Source organism: Hordeum vulgare, chromosome 6H, assembly GCF_904849725.1.
Source record: "Hordeum vulgare subsp. vulgare chromosome 6H, MorexV3_pseudomolecules_assembly, whole genome shotgun sequence".
Classification (NCBI taxonomy): Eukaryota; Viridiplantae; Streptophyta; class Magnoliopsida; order Poales; family Poaceae; genus Hordeum; species Hordeum vulgare.
Genome location: NC_058523.1, coordinates 414,303,742 through 414,318,620, shown reverse-complemented (window position 1 = coordinate 414,318,620; position 14,879 = coordinate 414,303,742). Strand labels below are relative to the sequence as shown.

Here is a 14,879-nt window from a genome sequence, read left to right as displayed (position 1 = left end):
AATCATATAGTGACATGATATGGCCATTACCATCTTTGCTCTTTCGATCTCCATCTTCAGGCATCGCATGATCATCATCGTCACCAGCGTGACACCATGATCTCCATCATCATGATCTCCATCATTGTGTCTCCGTGAAGTCGTCACGCCAACTACTACTATCACTACTACTATAGCTAACCGTTAGCAATGAAGTAAAAGTAGTAAGCACATGGCGTTGCATCTCATACAATAAATTAAGACAACTCCTATGGCTCCTGCCGGTTGCCATACTCATCGACATGCAAGTCGTGAAACCTATTACAATAACATGATCATCTCATACATCATACATGCAACATCACAACTTTGGCCATATCACATCACATGTCAAACCCTGCAAAAACAAGTTAGATGTCCTCTAATTGTTGTTGCAAGTTTTACGTGGCTGATTTGGGTTTCTAGCAAGAACGCCTTCTTACCTACGTGACAGCCACAACGATGATATGCCAAAGCTATTTACCCTTCATAAGGACCCTTTTCATCAAATCCTATCTGACTAGAGTAGGAGAGACAGACACCCGCTAGCCACCTTTATGCACGGTGTGCATGTCTGTCGGTGGAACCAGTCTCACGTAAGCGTACGTGTAAAGTCAGTCCGGGCCGCTTCATCCCACAATGCCGCCGGAAAAGAATAAGACTAGTAGCGGCAAGCAATTGACAAATCATCACCCACAACCTTTTGTGTTCTACTCGTGCATAGAATCTACGCATAGAAAACCTGGCTCTGATGCCACTATTGGGTAACGTAGCATAAATTCAAAAAATTTCCTACGCATATTCAGATCTTCCTATGGAGAGACCAGCAACGAGAGAGGGGTGAGAGCATCTTCATACCTTTGAATATCGCTAAGCGGAAGCGTTACTAGAACGCGGTTGATGGAGTCATACTCGCGGCGATTCAGATCGCGGTGTGATTCCGATCTAGTGCCGAACTACGGCACCTCCGCGTTCAACACACGTGCAGCCCGGTGACGTCTCCCGCACCTTGATCCAGCAAGAAGGAGGTAGAGGTTGGGGAAGAACTCCAGAAACACGATGGCATGGTGTCGATGGAGAGACGAGGTCTCCCGGCAGGGCTTCGCCAAGCACCGGCACAGAGGAGGAGAAAGAAGGGCAGGGCTGCGCCGAGGGAGAGGGAAAAGTCTGTGTCCAAAAGCCCAGAAGTGCCCACTATATATAGGAGGAGGGGAGGGGGGTGCCATCCCTAGGGTTCCCACCCTAGGTGGTGCGGCAGCCCCCCCAGATGGGAGGTGCGGCGGCCAGGGCAGGAAGGAGGGGTGGCGCACCCCTCTGGTGGGCCTTAGGCCCACCTGCGCTAGGGTTCCCCCCATTTTCCCCTCTTCCTGCGCCATGGGCTGAGTGGGGGGGGCGACCAGCCCTCCTAGGGGCTGGTTCCCTTCCCCACTTGGCCCATCTAGCCTCTCGGTGTCGTTTCCCCCTTTCGGTGGACCCCCGGGGCCACCTCCGGTGGTCCTGGTGGTCCCGGTACGTTACCGGTGATGCCCGAAACACTTCCGGTGTCCAAAAACATCCGTCCTATATATCAATCTTTACCTCCGGACCATTCCGGAGCTCCTCATGACGTCCTAGATCTCATCCGAGACTTCGAACAACTTTCGGTAACCTCGTATAACAATTCCCTATAACCCTAGCGTCATCGAACCTTAAGTGTGTAGACCCTACGGGTTTGGGAGACGGGTAGACATGACCGAGACACCTCTCCGGCCAATAACCATCAGCGGGGTCTGGATACCCATGGTGGCTCCCACTTGCTCCACGATGATCTCATCGGATGAACCACGATGTCAAGGATTCAATCAATCCCGTATACAATTCCTTTTGTTTGTCTGTATAGAACTTGCCCGAGATTCGATCGTCGGTATACCTATACCTTGTTCAATCTCGTTACCGGTAAGTATCTTTACTCGTTCTGTAGCATGTCATCGTGTGACTAACTCCTTAGTCACATTGAGCTCATGATGATGTTCTACCGAGTGGGCCCAGAGATACCTCTCCGTCACACGAAGTGACAAATCCCGATCTCGATTCGTACCAACCCAACAGACACTTTCGGAGGTACCCGTAGTGCACCTTTATAGTCACCCAGTTACGTTGTGACGTTTGATACACCCAAAGCACTCCTACGGTATCCGGGAGTTGCACAATCTCACGGTCGAAGGAAAAGACACTTGACATTAGAAAAGCTTTAGCATACAAACAATACGATCTAGTGCTACGGTTAGGATTGGTTCTTGTCCATCACATCATTCTCCCAATGATGTGATCCCGTTATCAATGACATCTAATTCCCATGACCAGGAAACCATGATCATCTATTGACTAACGAGCTAGCCAACTAGAGGCTTGCTAGGGACACATTGCGATCTATTTATTCACACATGTATTACTGTTTCCTGTTAATACAATTATAGAATGAACAATAGACGATTATCATGAACAAGGAAATATGATAATAATTATTTTATTATTGCCTCTAGGGCATATTTCCAACAATTCCTGCACGGCTTCGCCTAAGCACCGCAGAAATCCGATCTAGAGGAACAACTACGAAGTAGAGGTTTAGGGTTGCACGTGGCAAAGTTGTGTCTCGAAAAAACCTAAACCCTCTAGTATATATATGAGGAGGGAGGGGCTAGCCTTGAGTCTCAAGGAGAGCCTCCTTGGCTCGGTCGAAGTGGAGGAGGGAGGAGTCCTCCTCCAATCCCACTTGGATTAGGACTCCTTCCTAAATTGCCCACCTCTTTGGGATTTTCCACCTTTTTCCTCATGGGCTTTCCTTGGATGACTTGTCAGCCCATTAAGCCTTGTTGCGCATCCAATAAACTCATGTGAACCCCTTGGGGCGTGGTGGGCCCCCGGAAACCATTCGTCACTCCCGGTACACTGTCGGTAATGCCCGAAAACCTTCCGAAATCCAAATACGAACTTCCTATATATCAATTTTCATTTCCGGACCATTCCGGAAACCCTCGTGATGTCCGGGATCTCATATGGGACTCCGAACAAAACTTCGGTCACCAACACCTATAACAAAACTATACATAAACGTCACCGAACCTTAAGTGTGCAGACCGTGCGAGTTCGAGAACTATGTAGACATGACCTGAGACACTCTCCGGTCAATATCCAATAGCGGGACCTGGACGTCTATATTGGATACTACATATTCTACGAAGATCTTATCGGTTGAACCTCTTTGTCAAGGATTCAAACAATCCCGTACATCATTCCCTTTGTCCTTGGTATATTACTTACCCAAGATTTGATCGTCGGTATCCCTAAACCTATTTCAATCTCGTTACCGACAACTCTCTTTACTCGTTCTGTAATACAAGATCCCGTGACTAACTCTTTAGTCAGATTGCTTGCAAGGCTTGTATGTGATGTTGTATTACCGAGTGGGCCCCGAGATACCTCTCCGTCACACGGAGTGACAAATCCTAGTCTTGATCCATGCTAACTCAACGGACACCTTCGGAGATGACTGTAGAGTACCTTTATAGTCACCCAGTAACGTTGGCACTTGCGGGGCCACGCGGGGCAACTCGGGAGATGTCTATCCAGCCACTGTACGTAGTGCTCATCCGTCGTGTCCCGAGAACGAGATACGCGGCTCCTATCGGGATCGTCGACACGTTGGGAGGTCTTGCTGGACTTGTCTTACCTTAGCGGTATATCTTGCGCATTGGGATTCCGGTGAGACTTTGGGTCTTCTCAGAGTTGAGGTTTTCCACTAAGGAATCCGACGAGATCACGAGTTTCGTGGTAGAAGATTACTATGCGGCCTATGGTAATTTGTGATGGACTAGTTGGAGCACCCGTGCAAGGTTTAATCTTTTGGAAATCCATGCCCGCGGTTATGTGGCAAACATGGATATTTTGTTAACATCCGGTTCTAGATAACTTGAAGTAACTTAAATAAACTTGCCAACTGTGTGCGTAACCGTGACTGTTTCTTTGAGAGCTCCTTCTCTGATCGAGAACACGGTGGGGTTATGAATGACGTAAGTAGGTGTTTAGGATCACTTAGTGATCATTCTAGTCTTCGACCGTCTTACGTAGACCACCATAATTTATTTCTGCTCTTCGTAAGTTAGCCACCATATATGCTTAGGAAGCTGCAAACTCATACACTTAACCCTACCTCACCCATTAACTTAGTTAGACTTGATACCAAGGTCAGGAGATTGCTGAGTCCTCGTGGCTCACAATTTACTACAAACACCCACAGGTACATGTACCCCAGATGCAGATGTTCCCGAGGATGCCCAACTGAGGTGGGAGTTCGACGAAAATAGTGGCAGACTGTATGTGACGTACCTCGAGGACTAGAGGCGCATGGTCGTGATCGTGGGACTAGCAAGGCAGGATAGAATGATTTTGCCTTATATCTTGTCCGTAGACGGACCCTGTCTTATGTATGAACAATGAATGCTTGTGTGGATTGTTATCTAGCATGTGGTGAGTGTAAGCCGAATCTTATACTCATCTCTCTATTTATGTAATGGCAATGGTATCCTGCTTGCGATACGCGTAGACGCGACCCTTTCCCCTTTTGAGGCCTCGCCCCCAAATAAGGAAAGTGCTGCATCTTAGCCGTTACAGTGAAGGGGTATATATAGGCAGCACACAAAATTCAACCGTTACACTTAAAGTGGCAAACTCGGTGACACCGAAGCTAGAAATTCGGTGGTACCGATTCACACAAAGGTAGTAACTTTTGAATCTTGGTGAGACCGATATACACAACTCGGTGGCACCGAAAAGGTAGCTAACGGTCAGATGGTCAAACTCGGAAATTCTGATTTTGTGTACCGAGGCAACATAATGTTGGTCACCTAAACTCGGTAACATCGATATGGATTCGGTTGCACCGATTTGGTGGGAATGGCTAGGGTTTCTCTCCAAGGTCAAACTCGGTGGGTCCGAAATATGAAAGTTGGTGACACCGAATTTGAGTATGTGGAATTGGAGAGAGTAGTTATGTGGGAAAAATGACTGAGTATTTTGGTGGCTAACTTTGAGCACTTGAGCAACCAGTTCATTTTACTACCTCACCCCTTTTTAATAGTATTGTCTTTCCTATGGACTCAAAAGTGATTTCTCGTAAATATAAAATGAAGAATCTTCTAGCTTGAAGCTTGAGCCAATCTTATTCCTTTCTTGCATCAAGGGGCATCTCCACATAAGCCTTTAGCCATATCATCTTTTGAAATTTTGTGAAATATACGTGAAAAAACATATTAGTCCAATGATACATATGTTGTGATCAATTATCAAAATCACCTAGGGAAAATTTGTGCTTTAACTGTGGGTTTGGGCTGGGCTCTCTCGCATTGCCATCGCCATCGCGAGCGGTGTTCGAGCGTGAGGATCGGAGGTTGGGGAGGGGAAAGAGATGAATGGACGAGAGCTCGTGCGAGAAGATAAGGAAGATAAGCCTCGACCGAGAAAAACGGTTGTGAACAAGAATGGACTTTGGAAGAGATGTGATGGATGGGACCGAGCAAGTGTCGCCACGAGGAGGCGGTTAACAGAAGAAACAAATCGATTGGTAGATTCTAAGAGTTTTTCATTAACTTAACTACCAACGAAAACTTGCTATCAACTCTCTTCTTCTAAATTTGAGATAATATATATATACTGCCGACCCGATGCAAGCACCAGGCATGCAACTCTAGCTTCCATAACTGAATTCGTTAAACAAAAAAAAAAAACTTCCGTAACGGAAACAGCGGCAGAAAAGCAACAAACCCTGGGACGGTGCGGAGCAACTGCAACGGCAGACTTTATTTTCAAAAGTAGTTAACCCAGCCTTTAAGAAACTACCACGCGACCACTTTATACAACGCTCAAGAAAAGGGAACGGCGCCGTAAACCTACTGCCGCCGCGGTACAGCGAGTACATGTATGTACGTACAACCCACCACGGCCTGAATTTACGTACACTGCCACGGCGAGCGAGGGTGAGGCCGATTGTTTGTTCCCTCGCCCTTCACAAAGAACAGTCTCTAAATAAAAGTTTAATCACATCGACCAGCTCGACAACGGAACAATCGAGAACAAAAGTTGAGGTTTTTCCCTCGGAGGAGCCGGGGGAGGTACAGCTCTCCGAAGCAAAGGAAACAAGAAGAGGATGCTCACAGTCACAGACGGACGGAGACAAGGAAAGGATTTCAAAAACTTTTGCCCACCACCACACCACAGACCACACCACACACTTGCCTGGCCAGAGAGACCCAACGGAATCTGCACCGCCTTCTCCTCCTCTTTCCCTTATCCCGCGCCCCCCGCGCCTCAACCCCGACTTGCAAATCCCACGCAAAAACCCTCCACCGCAATTTATCTCCTTCTTTTCAAACCTCAGATCCCCCACCGCGCCGCACGCCCAGAACCGAAGAGGCCGCCGCCCTCGCCGTGGGGCGCGCTGCAGGCCCGTCGGTCGCGGCCGGGGGGAGCCGGGCATGCGGCGGCGCGGCGCTGCGCCGTTCGGAGGAAACGTAATAGGGCCGAAAAATGCCTGAGCCCGACCGCAGCTCCCTCAGCGCCGGCCGCGGCCTCCACCGCGACGGGCTCAAGGGCTGGCCCGACCTGTGGCTGCTGCCCGGGAAGCCGCCGCACTCGCCCGCCGCGGCCATGGCCCCGCCGCCGCCGCAGCCGGACCGCGCCCCCGACCAAACCCTAGCCTTCTCGGACGAGCTCCTCCTCCGCGTCCTTGCCTACCTCCCGGAGCCCCACCTCACGGCCTCCGCCTCGCTCGTCTGCAAGAGGTGGACGCGCCTCTCCGGCCGCCTGCGCCGCCGCCTCGCGGTGCGGGACTGGGCCTTCGTCACGCACCGCCTCCCCTACCGCTTCCCCGACCTGGCGGTCCTCGACCTGTTCCCGGCCTCCATGGCCGCCCCGGCCTCGCCGTCCCGGGCCTCCCCTGTCCTCACATGCGGCGCGGTCTCGCTAACCCTAGACCCCAGCGCCGACCCGCCGCTCGGCGCCTGCCGGTTCCTCCCCGACGACGTGCTCGACAGGGGCCTCGCCGTCGTCGCCGCCAGGTTCCCTAACCTCCGGCGCTTGTCGGCCACGGCCGCGTCCGAGTCCGCTGGCCTCATGGATATCGCCGGAGGCTGCGCCACGCTGCAAGAGCTCGAGCTCCACCGATGTACTGACCTCGCCCTCCGCCCGGTCTCTGCCTTTGCGCACCTCCAGATCCTCCGCATCGTTGCCGCTTCCTCCCCGCTCTATGGCACCAGTGAAGATGGCGGGGTAACTGACATCGGCCTCACAATCCTCGCCCATGGCTGCAAACGGTTGGTTAAGCTGGAGCTTGCGGGTTGCGAGGGCAGCTACGACGGCATCGCTGCTGTGGGACGGTGCTGTGCGATGCTGGAGGAGCTCACCATTGCTGAACACAGGATGGACGGCGGCTGGCTTGCTGCTCTAGCTTTCTGTGGCAACCTCAAGACTCTGCGGCTCCAGGGGTGTGCCAGGATTGATGATGATCCTGGGCCCGCCGAACATCTTGGCGCCTGCCTCACGCTTGAGAGCCTGCAATTGCATCGGTGCCAGCTACGTGACCGCCACGCCCTCCATGCTCTCTTTTTGGTCTGCGAGGGTGCTCGCGAGTTGCTCGTCCACAATTGTTGGGGCCTTGAAGACGACATGTTTGCGTTGGCTGGCCTATGCAGGTACTGCAACCACCACTAATCTGACCCTTCAAATGCATTGGCACTAGTTTCCTAATAGATTATCATGATTGCTTCTTATGGGGACAGTTTGTGCCTTCTACTGTTTAATTATTCATGCTTTTTGTATCTTCTGTGATAATGACATGCTACCAATAAAAGGAGCCTTATAGGTATCTAACGTTCGGATGCTCTGACATTGATTAAGTGCCAGGGGATAGAATGCTTGCAAGACATGGACCCCCTGCATGATTAAATTGACCATTGCTTCTTTGGAGATTTGAGTGATAAATATTAACTATCTTGAGGATTAAGTGGCATTCTGGTTGTCTGTGAGAGTGTTCTAACAACCAATTCTAAGATGACATTTGCTAGCAGATTTTTATGGTTACTTGTGGTCTATACCCTTGGTATGTTATCTTGTTACAAGTATTGTACACTAGTTATCCTTTTGCTCTATTTTCTTTTCGTGTTGTTAGTTGTTTAAAGAAAACAAAATTACAATCCCATAGATGTAGTTAATGTATTCAAGTATTCAAGATTGATGTTTTATCTGATGATATATTTAGTGTGTTGGGTGCACCGATTTGAAGGTGTGTGCTTAAGTGAGACCTTTTTCTATATAAATGACATTTGCGCATGATGCCATTTCTTAGTATGCTTCCTCTGCTGTTGATAAAAGCTTCATCCTGAAACTATTTGTCAAATGCTCATCTGGGTAGCTGAGTGGCTGTTCCACAAAGGTCGTCAATAGTTTCTTATGACCAGGCACTAGTAACCTGTAAAACGTAAAACCTGACCTGGATTTCTGCATAATTTCATTGATTAGCGTATAAGTTACTTCTATTTGCACCACAAATTAGGCTCCATTGCCAAATGCCATAGAGTTCACTTTCATGGGGAAAGGAAGCAACGGATGGCTAATCTTGCACCTGTTATATATTTGTGCGTATATACTGAATACTTAGATGTTCGCAGACCACTGGTTGCCAGTTTTCTAATTTCATGGTGTGGTATAAGGCTTTGTTGTTGTTCTTGTTGTTGGTATAACGGCTGAAAAGTGGAAAACATTAGCGTTAATGTAGCTAAGTAGGATTTGGTAGATAATTGCCCTCACATGAAGAGATTATTATGCCATTAGTGTTCTTCTGCAGTTCTGCTGTTTGTCAGCTATTTCTTGTTTGCATTTAATTAGTCATCTGAGTAAGTGCTTCCTAAAAGTGGCATGTTGCTGTTTCTCTCTGAGAATGGAATATACTTCCTCATCTTGTCGAGTGCAATTATTTCGGTCCTGCCCAGGAAACGTCTTAATATCCAGCTTGTCTGCCGTGTAGTACTTTTTTTCGTGAGTCTGTAAATGGAATCTACCAAGTCGTCAACTATTCTAGCTTGTTTCCTGGGTAGTGCATTTTGTGCCATTCATTGCTGCTCTATGGATTACTGAAGTACCTAGATTTCTCAATATAATACGAAGCTAGTTAACTGGTGGGCTAGAAAAAATGAGACGAACAGGGACTATCCCCCGTGGCAATTTTATTAAGAAGAAACAACCAGGCACACAACCTGCAGAGCTTGGGGCTCGAACGCGGGTGGCAGGCTGAGCGTGCAGCAGACCGTGCGCCATTAGCCAACTGGTCGATGCCTGTTCCCAACTAATGGGCTGAAATGAACGGCTAATAACCAGACGCATACCGTAAAATAGGCAAAAGCTGGTAGGGCGACCTCAACGCCAAACACAACTTAAGTTTGCATCTGGTTATTAGAACAAACGGGGGTTGTTTTTGGCATTGAGGTAGCCCTACCGGTTTTTGCCTATTTTACTGTTTGTAACCAACTTTTTTCTGCTTTCATGGTAATTTTTTCACAACAGATTACTCCCTCTGTTCCTAAATATAAGTCTTTTTAGAGATTCCACTACGGACTACATATGGAGCAAAATTAGTGAATCCACACTCTAAAATATGTCTATATACACCCGTATCTAGTCTGTAATGTAATCTCTAAAAGGACTTGCGGAGGAAGTATAAAATAAGTTCAGGGCAACATAATTCAGCAACTGCATACCGAGCCTATTAAACTGAAATTCATTGAACTTCAGGCTACCTGGAAGTGCTAGTACAAAACAATCTTAGTTTTTTTGTGTGTGGATATTTTGATATTTCCTTATCAAGAAATCTGCTTTCGCTGCAAGTGGATGCCACATGTTGAAAAAAAATCCTCTTGTGGAAATGCTTTGGCATATGACATTCCACAGCCTACGTTTCTGGAAACTAATATTTATGTATTGCAGTATTGGATATACTATAGGATCTTGACTAAGGTCGTCTCACTCATTTTTCAGGAGAGTGAAACTCCTGTCCTTGGAAGGCTGCTCATTAGTAACAACTCGAGGACTCGAATCAGTAGTCACCTCATGGAATGATTTGCAGAGCCTACAAGTTGTCGCGTGCAATAAAATAAAGGACGAGGAAATTACCGGTGCACTCTCAGAGCTTTTTTCTAATCTCAAAGAGCTGAAGTGGAGGCCCGACAACAAATCTCTCCTGGCGGCAAGCCTAGTGGGCACTGGAATGGGAAAGAAGGGCAGAGTATTTTTCAAAAGGGTATGAAGTCTGATCATCTTGGTGCTCCATTCCCTGCGATGATGCGCTTCATCTGTTCTTTGCCCGTAAGGATTGAGCTTTTCTTGTGGCAGATTTTACCGGGCCATCAACGAGTCAAAGGCACGATGCTCAACTATCCAGCGGGTGTTGCTGCTTAGTCTGATCACGCTTTTGGTCCAGACAGAATGTTGTGCTGCTGCAAAATTCTTATAATTGGGAGCTGGCGCAAATTCTTTGGATTGGGATCGAAGTTCTTCATATCTGGAATCTGGCACGCCCAGGGGCAATTGAGACACCAATCACCCAGATTCGTGTTTTTGGCAGAGTATTAGCAATCTGACACTTCCCCATGAGGATCCTAACCAATATTTATGTACGCCATGGATTTTTTTTCCTTCATAAGTTATGGCGGAATTTATTAGTTCCTGATGATGAAATCAGGCAGAAGTAACAAAAAGTGTTCATGTTTTACATCACATGAATCGAGTGTTAAATGGTTCTTGTTGACTGCACACTTTGCAGTGAGGAAATACTTTGGTGGTTACTCTATGCAATGTGCCCTTCGTGCTAGTCTGAAGGTGATGCATTAACTTGGTTTGTCAAGAGCGCCGCTAAAAACTCTGCCAAAAACCGCTCAGATTCGTGTTTTTGGCAGAGTTTTAGCAGCAGTTCTTTCTCTATGTCTCGAACAGGAGAAGGATCTGCAAAAAAAAAAAAAAATAGAAAAAAACGAACAGGATAAGGAAGCGCAAGGGCCTGACGGAAGCACGACCAGCCCGTCCCATCTGTCGGACGGCCCAGCCCATAGCCCACCTCCCATCATATAAAGCCCATCGGCACCATCTTCTTCGGCTCTCCTCTCCCTCAATCTCTCGACTCGCGCGCCCTCTGCAAGACTGCAACTGCCAGACGCGCCCCGCCCCGCCCCGCGGCAAGAAGAGGCGAGGTGCGCAGAGCAAGAAGCCAAGAAGATGGCCGCCGTCCTCGACGGCGTCTCCTCCTGCGGCAGCATCAACATGCGCCGCGTCGACCACCTCCTCCCGCTCCCGCTCCCCTGCGTCGGCGAGTCGACCGCCGCCTCCCGCGTCTCGCCGGGTTCCTCCCCGGCCCGCTCTGACGCCTCCGAGGGCGCCTCCGCCTTCTACGCCGATCCCGACCCCGACCCGAATGACGAGCCCGAGGCGTCCGCGGGGAGGAGCACGCAGATGCTGCTCGCCATGGCCGCCATGGGCGGGCGCGGCGGCCCCTACGGCCGCCGCCCGGCGTCCTCCTACGGCAGCTGCGCCGCCTGGAGCGCCGGCTCCCTCACCGCGCACCGACCGGCCTCCCCTTCTCCCATATGCAGCCCCGTCAGCAGCAAAGGCGGCGACGGATGCCGGGACGGCGGAGAGCGCCGCGACGACGGCGACAGGTCCTCCTTCGTCACTTCACAGGAGGTCGGTTTCCGTCTTCTTGGTGCTCTTTCGCGTTGCTCCTGACAGGTTCTCGCTTGAAAATTAGATAGCTCAACGGCTCTTGGTTCTTGATTTTCCCCGCCGTCGATCTTGATATATTGCTCTGTAGCATGCGGTTCATGAATTGTGTTGGCCTCCATCAATTCCTTGTGTTAAGTCTTGGAGTAGATATGGGTTCTTGGATGGAGCTGTTCGGTTTCTGCTTCCAGGAACGAACGCCTCAAACTCTAAGCACTGTAAGAAAAAAGTTTCACTGGATTCTTGATTGATAGATGTTTCAGGAATAGATTGGAAATTCCTAATGATTATTAACTACCGAGCAGCAAAGGCTGCACATTTGCGATCTAGGCTTGTTCCTAAATTTCTGCTTGCTGAATCTTGAGTTGGACAAAGACTGGAGTAACCTGATCTCAATTGATAGCAATGTTGCATTTATTTGATCAACCAACCAGATTAGGATGATTTGCTGTCTGGTTCCATCCAATTATTACTTGTTGCTTCCAGTTTTGTATCCACCTAGTTATGTTTTGTATCCATTTGATCTTTCATAAGTAACTGGGAGGTGCTAATAAGCCAAACTACCTCAGGAACAAGAGCAAGGCAGGTTACCAACAAGAGACGATTTCGTCAAGTGTTCTGCTACGCCAAGAAACATCCGACTACAGACTCCCAGGCACCCTTCTCTGCCGGATAGGAGAGGTTGCACCTTTTGTCTCCTCCCCCTTTCATAGGTCAGCCACACATTTTTCCCTTGCATGTCATGTTCAATTAGTTTGCTTGAATTATGCAGTTAACGGATCCAATCGAGGGCCTCCAAAATTTGTTCACAAGGCCACGCCTGCTAGATTGATGCGCCGAGCTCGCTCCTCACATAATTACCATGGAAAGCGCGTGGGAGCAATTGATGCTGTCAATGATTGGAGATTGCCTAAAGTAAGTGAAGAGGAAGATGAGGCAATGGACCAGAAGGACTGGCAGGATGATGCTTTGTCATCTCGTGTATCCTCAGGTATTGGCTCAAATCTCTTGAGGCCTGTCAATTTTTCAGCAAAACATGAATTTGAGACAATTCTGTGTGCTGCAGCTCGTGATTGGAATTTCGAGTCTGATAGTGCCTATGAGGGAAGCAATCATGATGGCCGTGCTTTTGACCATTCAGAGGTCGAGGATTGTGCAGCTGCAGTACAAAGGATGGAGAGACGGTTCCGGGGCCCTGCGATGAAACAGAAGGAAGATGCTGTCCATGCCAAGTTGGTTGATTGGAAGGATGCACAGATTACAAAGCTCATAGACAAGTAACCCCTCTTATCTCATCTTTTATCATTACCTCTTAACATGCATTTGTTAGCAGTTAACTAGGGAGTTGCTCAAAATCAAGAGTTGTTCATAATACAAGAATAGTTGTATTGAGCCAATGACGAAGATGAATCAAATGGCTTGGGAAATGATCATATGTAGAATAATATGTTATCATAAAGGAACACTTTGCGCTAAACTCTATCTTGCATTGTAGTAAAACAGATGAGCATGATCCTGGTTATTGGTACAGACATGACTGTTTGTGACTTGTGACTGTCTAGCTTTGTTGAAATGAAAATTCGAGTTGACCCGTTATCAACTCATCGTGTATAGAGTTCATGAGCTAACAAAATTGGATTTATGTGTTACAAAAGGATAGTTTTTTGCAACTTATCTAGACAGAGCACTTATGATGTTACTTCAATCAACTAGGCTGAATAAGAAAGAAGCCGAGATCGATCAGTGGCAGAAGGATAAGATTGCACAGGCCAGACATAAACTGACAAGAACTGAGGTATACTTGAGTTCACTGCATTGAATATTTGCATTTGATAGCATTGCACCTGCAGTTTCACATTTCTGTTTGTGTCTGAACTGAATGCAGAGGAAGTTGGAGAAGCAGAGAGCTGAAGCCATAGTGAAGATGCAAAAGGCGATAGAAGATGCAGAGAGGAGAGCTGATAAGAAGAGAGTCAAGAAGCAGGCAGCCACCAACAGTCGGATAGATGGTGTCAAGAGAGCCCTGGAGGAGATGTCTAGGACAGGAAGGCTACCCTGGACACTTGCTTTTCTGTGATCCAGCTCTTGCTTGTGCTAGTTCCAGACAAGCTGATTGTCATAAGCTCCTCCTACCAGTGCCAGCACAGCAAGACTAAACTAACGAAATCAGCAGCGTCGAATACTGAAGAAAGGACCATATACTGTATAGAATGGTGGTTTGCTGTCCTAGGATATGATGGGAGAAGTTTTAGGTCATGCAACACTTGGTCAGCATTTGAACACAGATTCTTAAATGTGACATGAGTTTCCCCATTGGAGAACAGGTCTAAAAAATTCAGTGGCAAGTTGAAAATTCCGCACTGTTGGCTTGATGAGTATAGTACCATGATCTAGTGATAACCTTCCTGTTCCCTTCTCTTTTCCTTTTAGTATGGCATTAGTAGCATGCGATTTGGGTGTATCCAAATAATTTGCAGTATGCTGTTCTGAAATTTATTCTGGTAGTACATGAAATTACTTTTAGCTAGACTTTTTCAACAGAATTAGTTACTAGCAAATTCAACAATTTTGACACAAAATTGAATTTCTTAAAATTCCGTGATTTGCTTGCGATAATCTTTGTGAATGATAAATAAGGTCAATGCATGTAGTGTGTTGCTCCACATGTGAAGTTTTCGATTCCAGAATTTCATGGGTGTTACATCGAAACACTTAGGTTTTCGAAACAACCCAGATCCAAGTTGACGACGTTGTTGAAAACTGAAAACAGAGGTCCTTCAAACATTTCAATTGTTATTAGTTGATGTGGCCCGTGATAGTTTTGTCCTAGATTACTCTGATGGTGTCTTTAATTGATACTGTCTTTGTAACGGATTAATCATGGAGGGGAATCGAGCATAGGTTCTGTTGAGAATGGCCAAAAGGTGAGTGTATGGAGGCATCGTGGCAAACTGCGCGTATCATCCTCCAAGAGTATGATTGAAAAATAAAATGGCATTTCTTATACTTCTCAATTTCAGTTTCATATGTAGTACCAACAAGCTAACCACCGCATAACATGTATT

The 14,879-nt window shown here is 47.6% G+C and overlaps 2 protein-coding genes across 2 annotated transcripts; both read left to right on the top strand.

Annotated features, from left to right (window-relative positions):
- Positions 1-6,162: 6,162 nt before the first annotated feature.
- LOC123401662 (F-box protein At5g51370-like) lies at positions 6,163-10,891 on the top strand. The gene is made up of 3 exons (XM_045095506.1): positions 6,163-7,742; positions 10,081-10,342; positions 10,435-10,891. Exons 1-3 carry the CDS (start codon positions 6,580-6,582, stop codon positions 10,498-10,500), a joined length of 1,491 nt encoding a protein of 496 aa, XP_044951441.1. The 5' UTR covers positions 6,163-6,579; the 3' UTR covers positions 10,501-10,891.
- Positions 10,892-11,171: 280 nt separating this feature from the next.
- On the top strand, positions 11,172-14,328 carry LOC123401663 (remorin 4.2-like). Its single transcript, XM_045095507.1, has 6 exons — positions 11,172-11,778; positions 12,384-12,495; positions 12,587-12,805; positions 12,881-13,091; positions 13,528-13,609; positions 13,700-14,328. Exons 1-6 carry the CDS (start codon positions 11,314-11,316, stop codon positions 13,889-13,891), a joined length of 1,281 nt encoding a protein of 426 aa, XP_044951442.1. The 5' UTR covers positions 11,172-11,313; the 3' UTR covers positions 13,892-14,328.
- Positions 14,329-14,879: the final 551 nt, after the last annotated feature.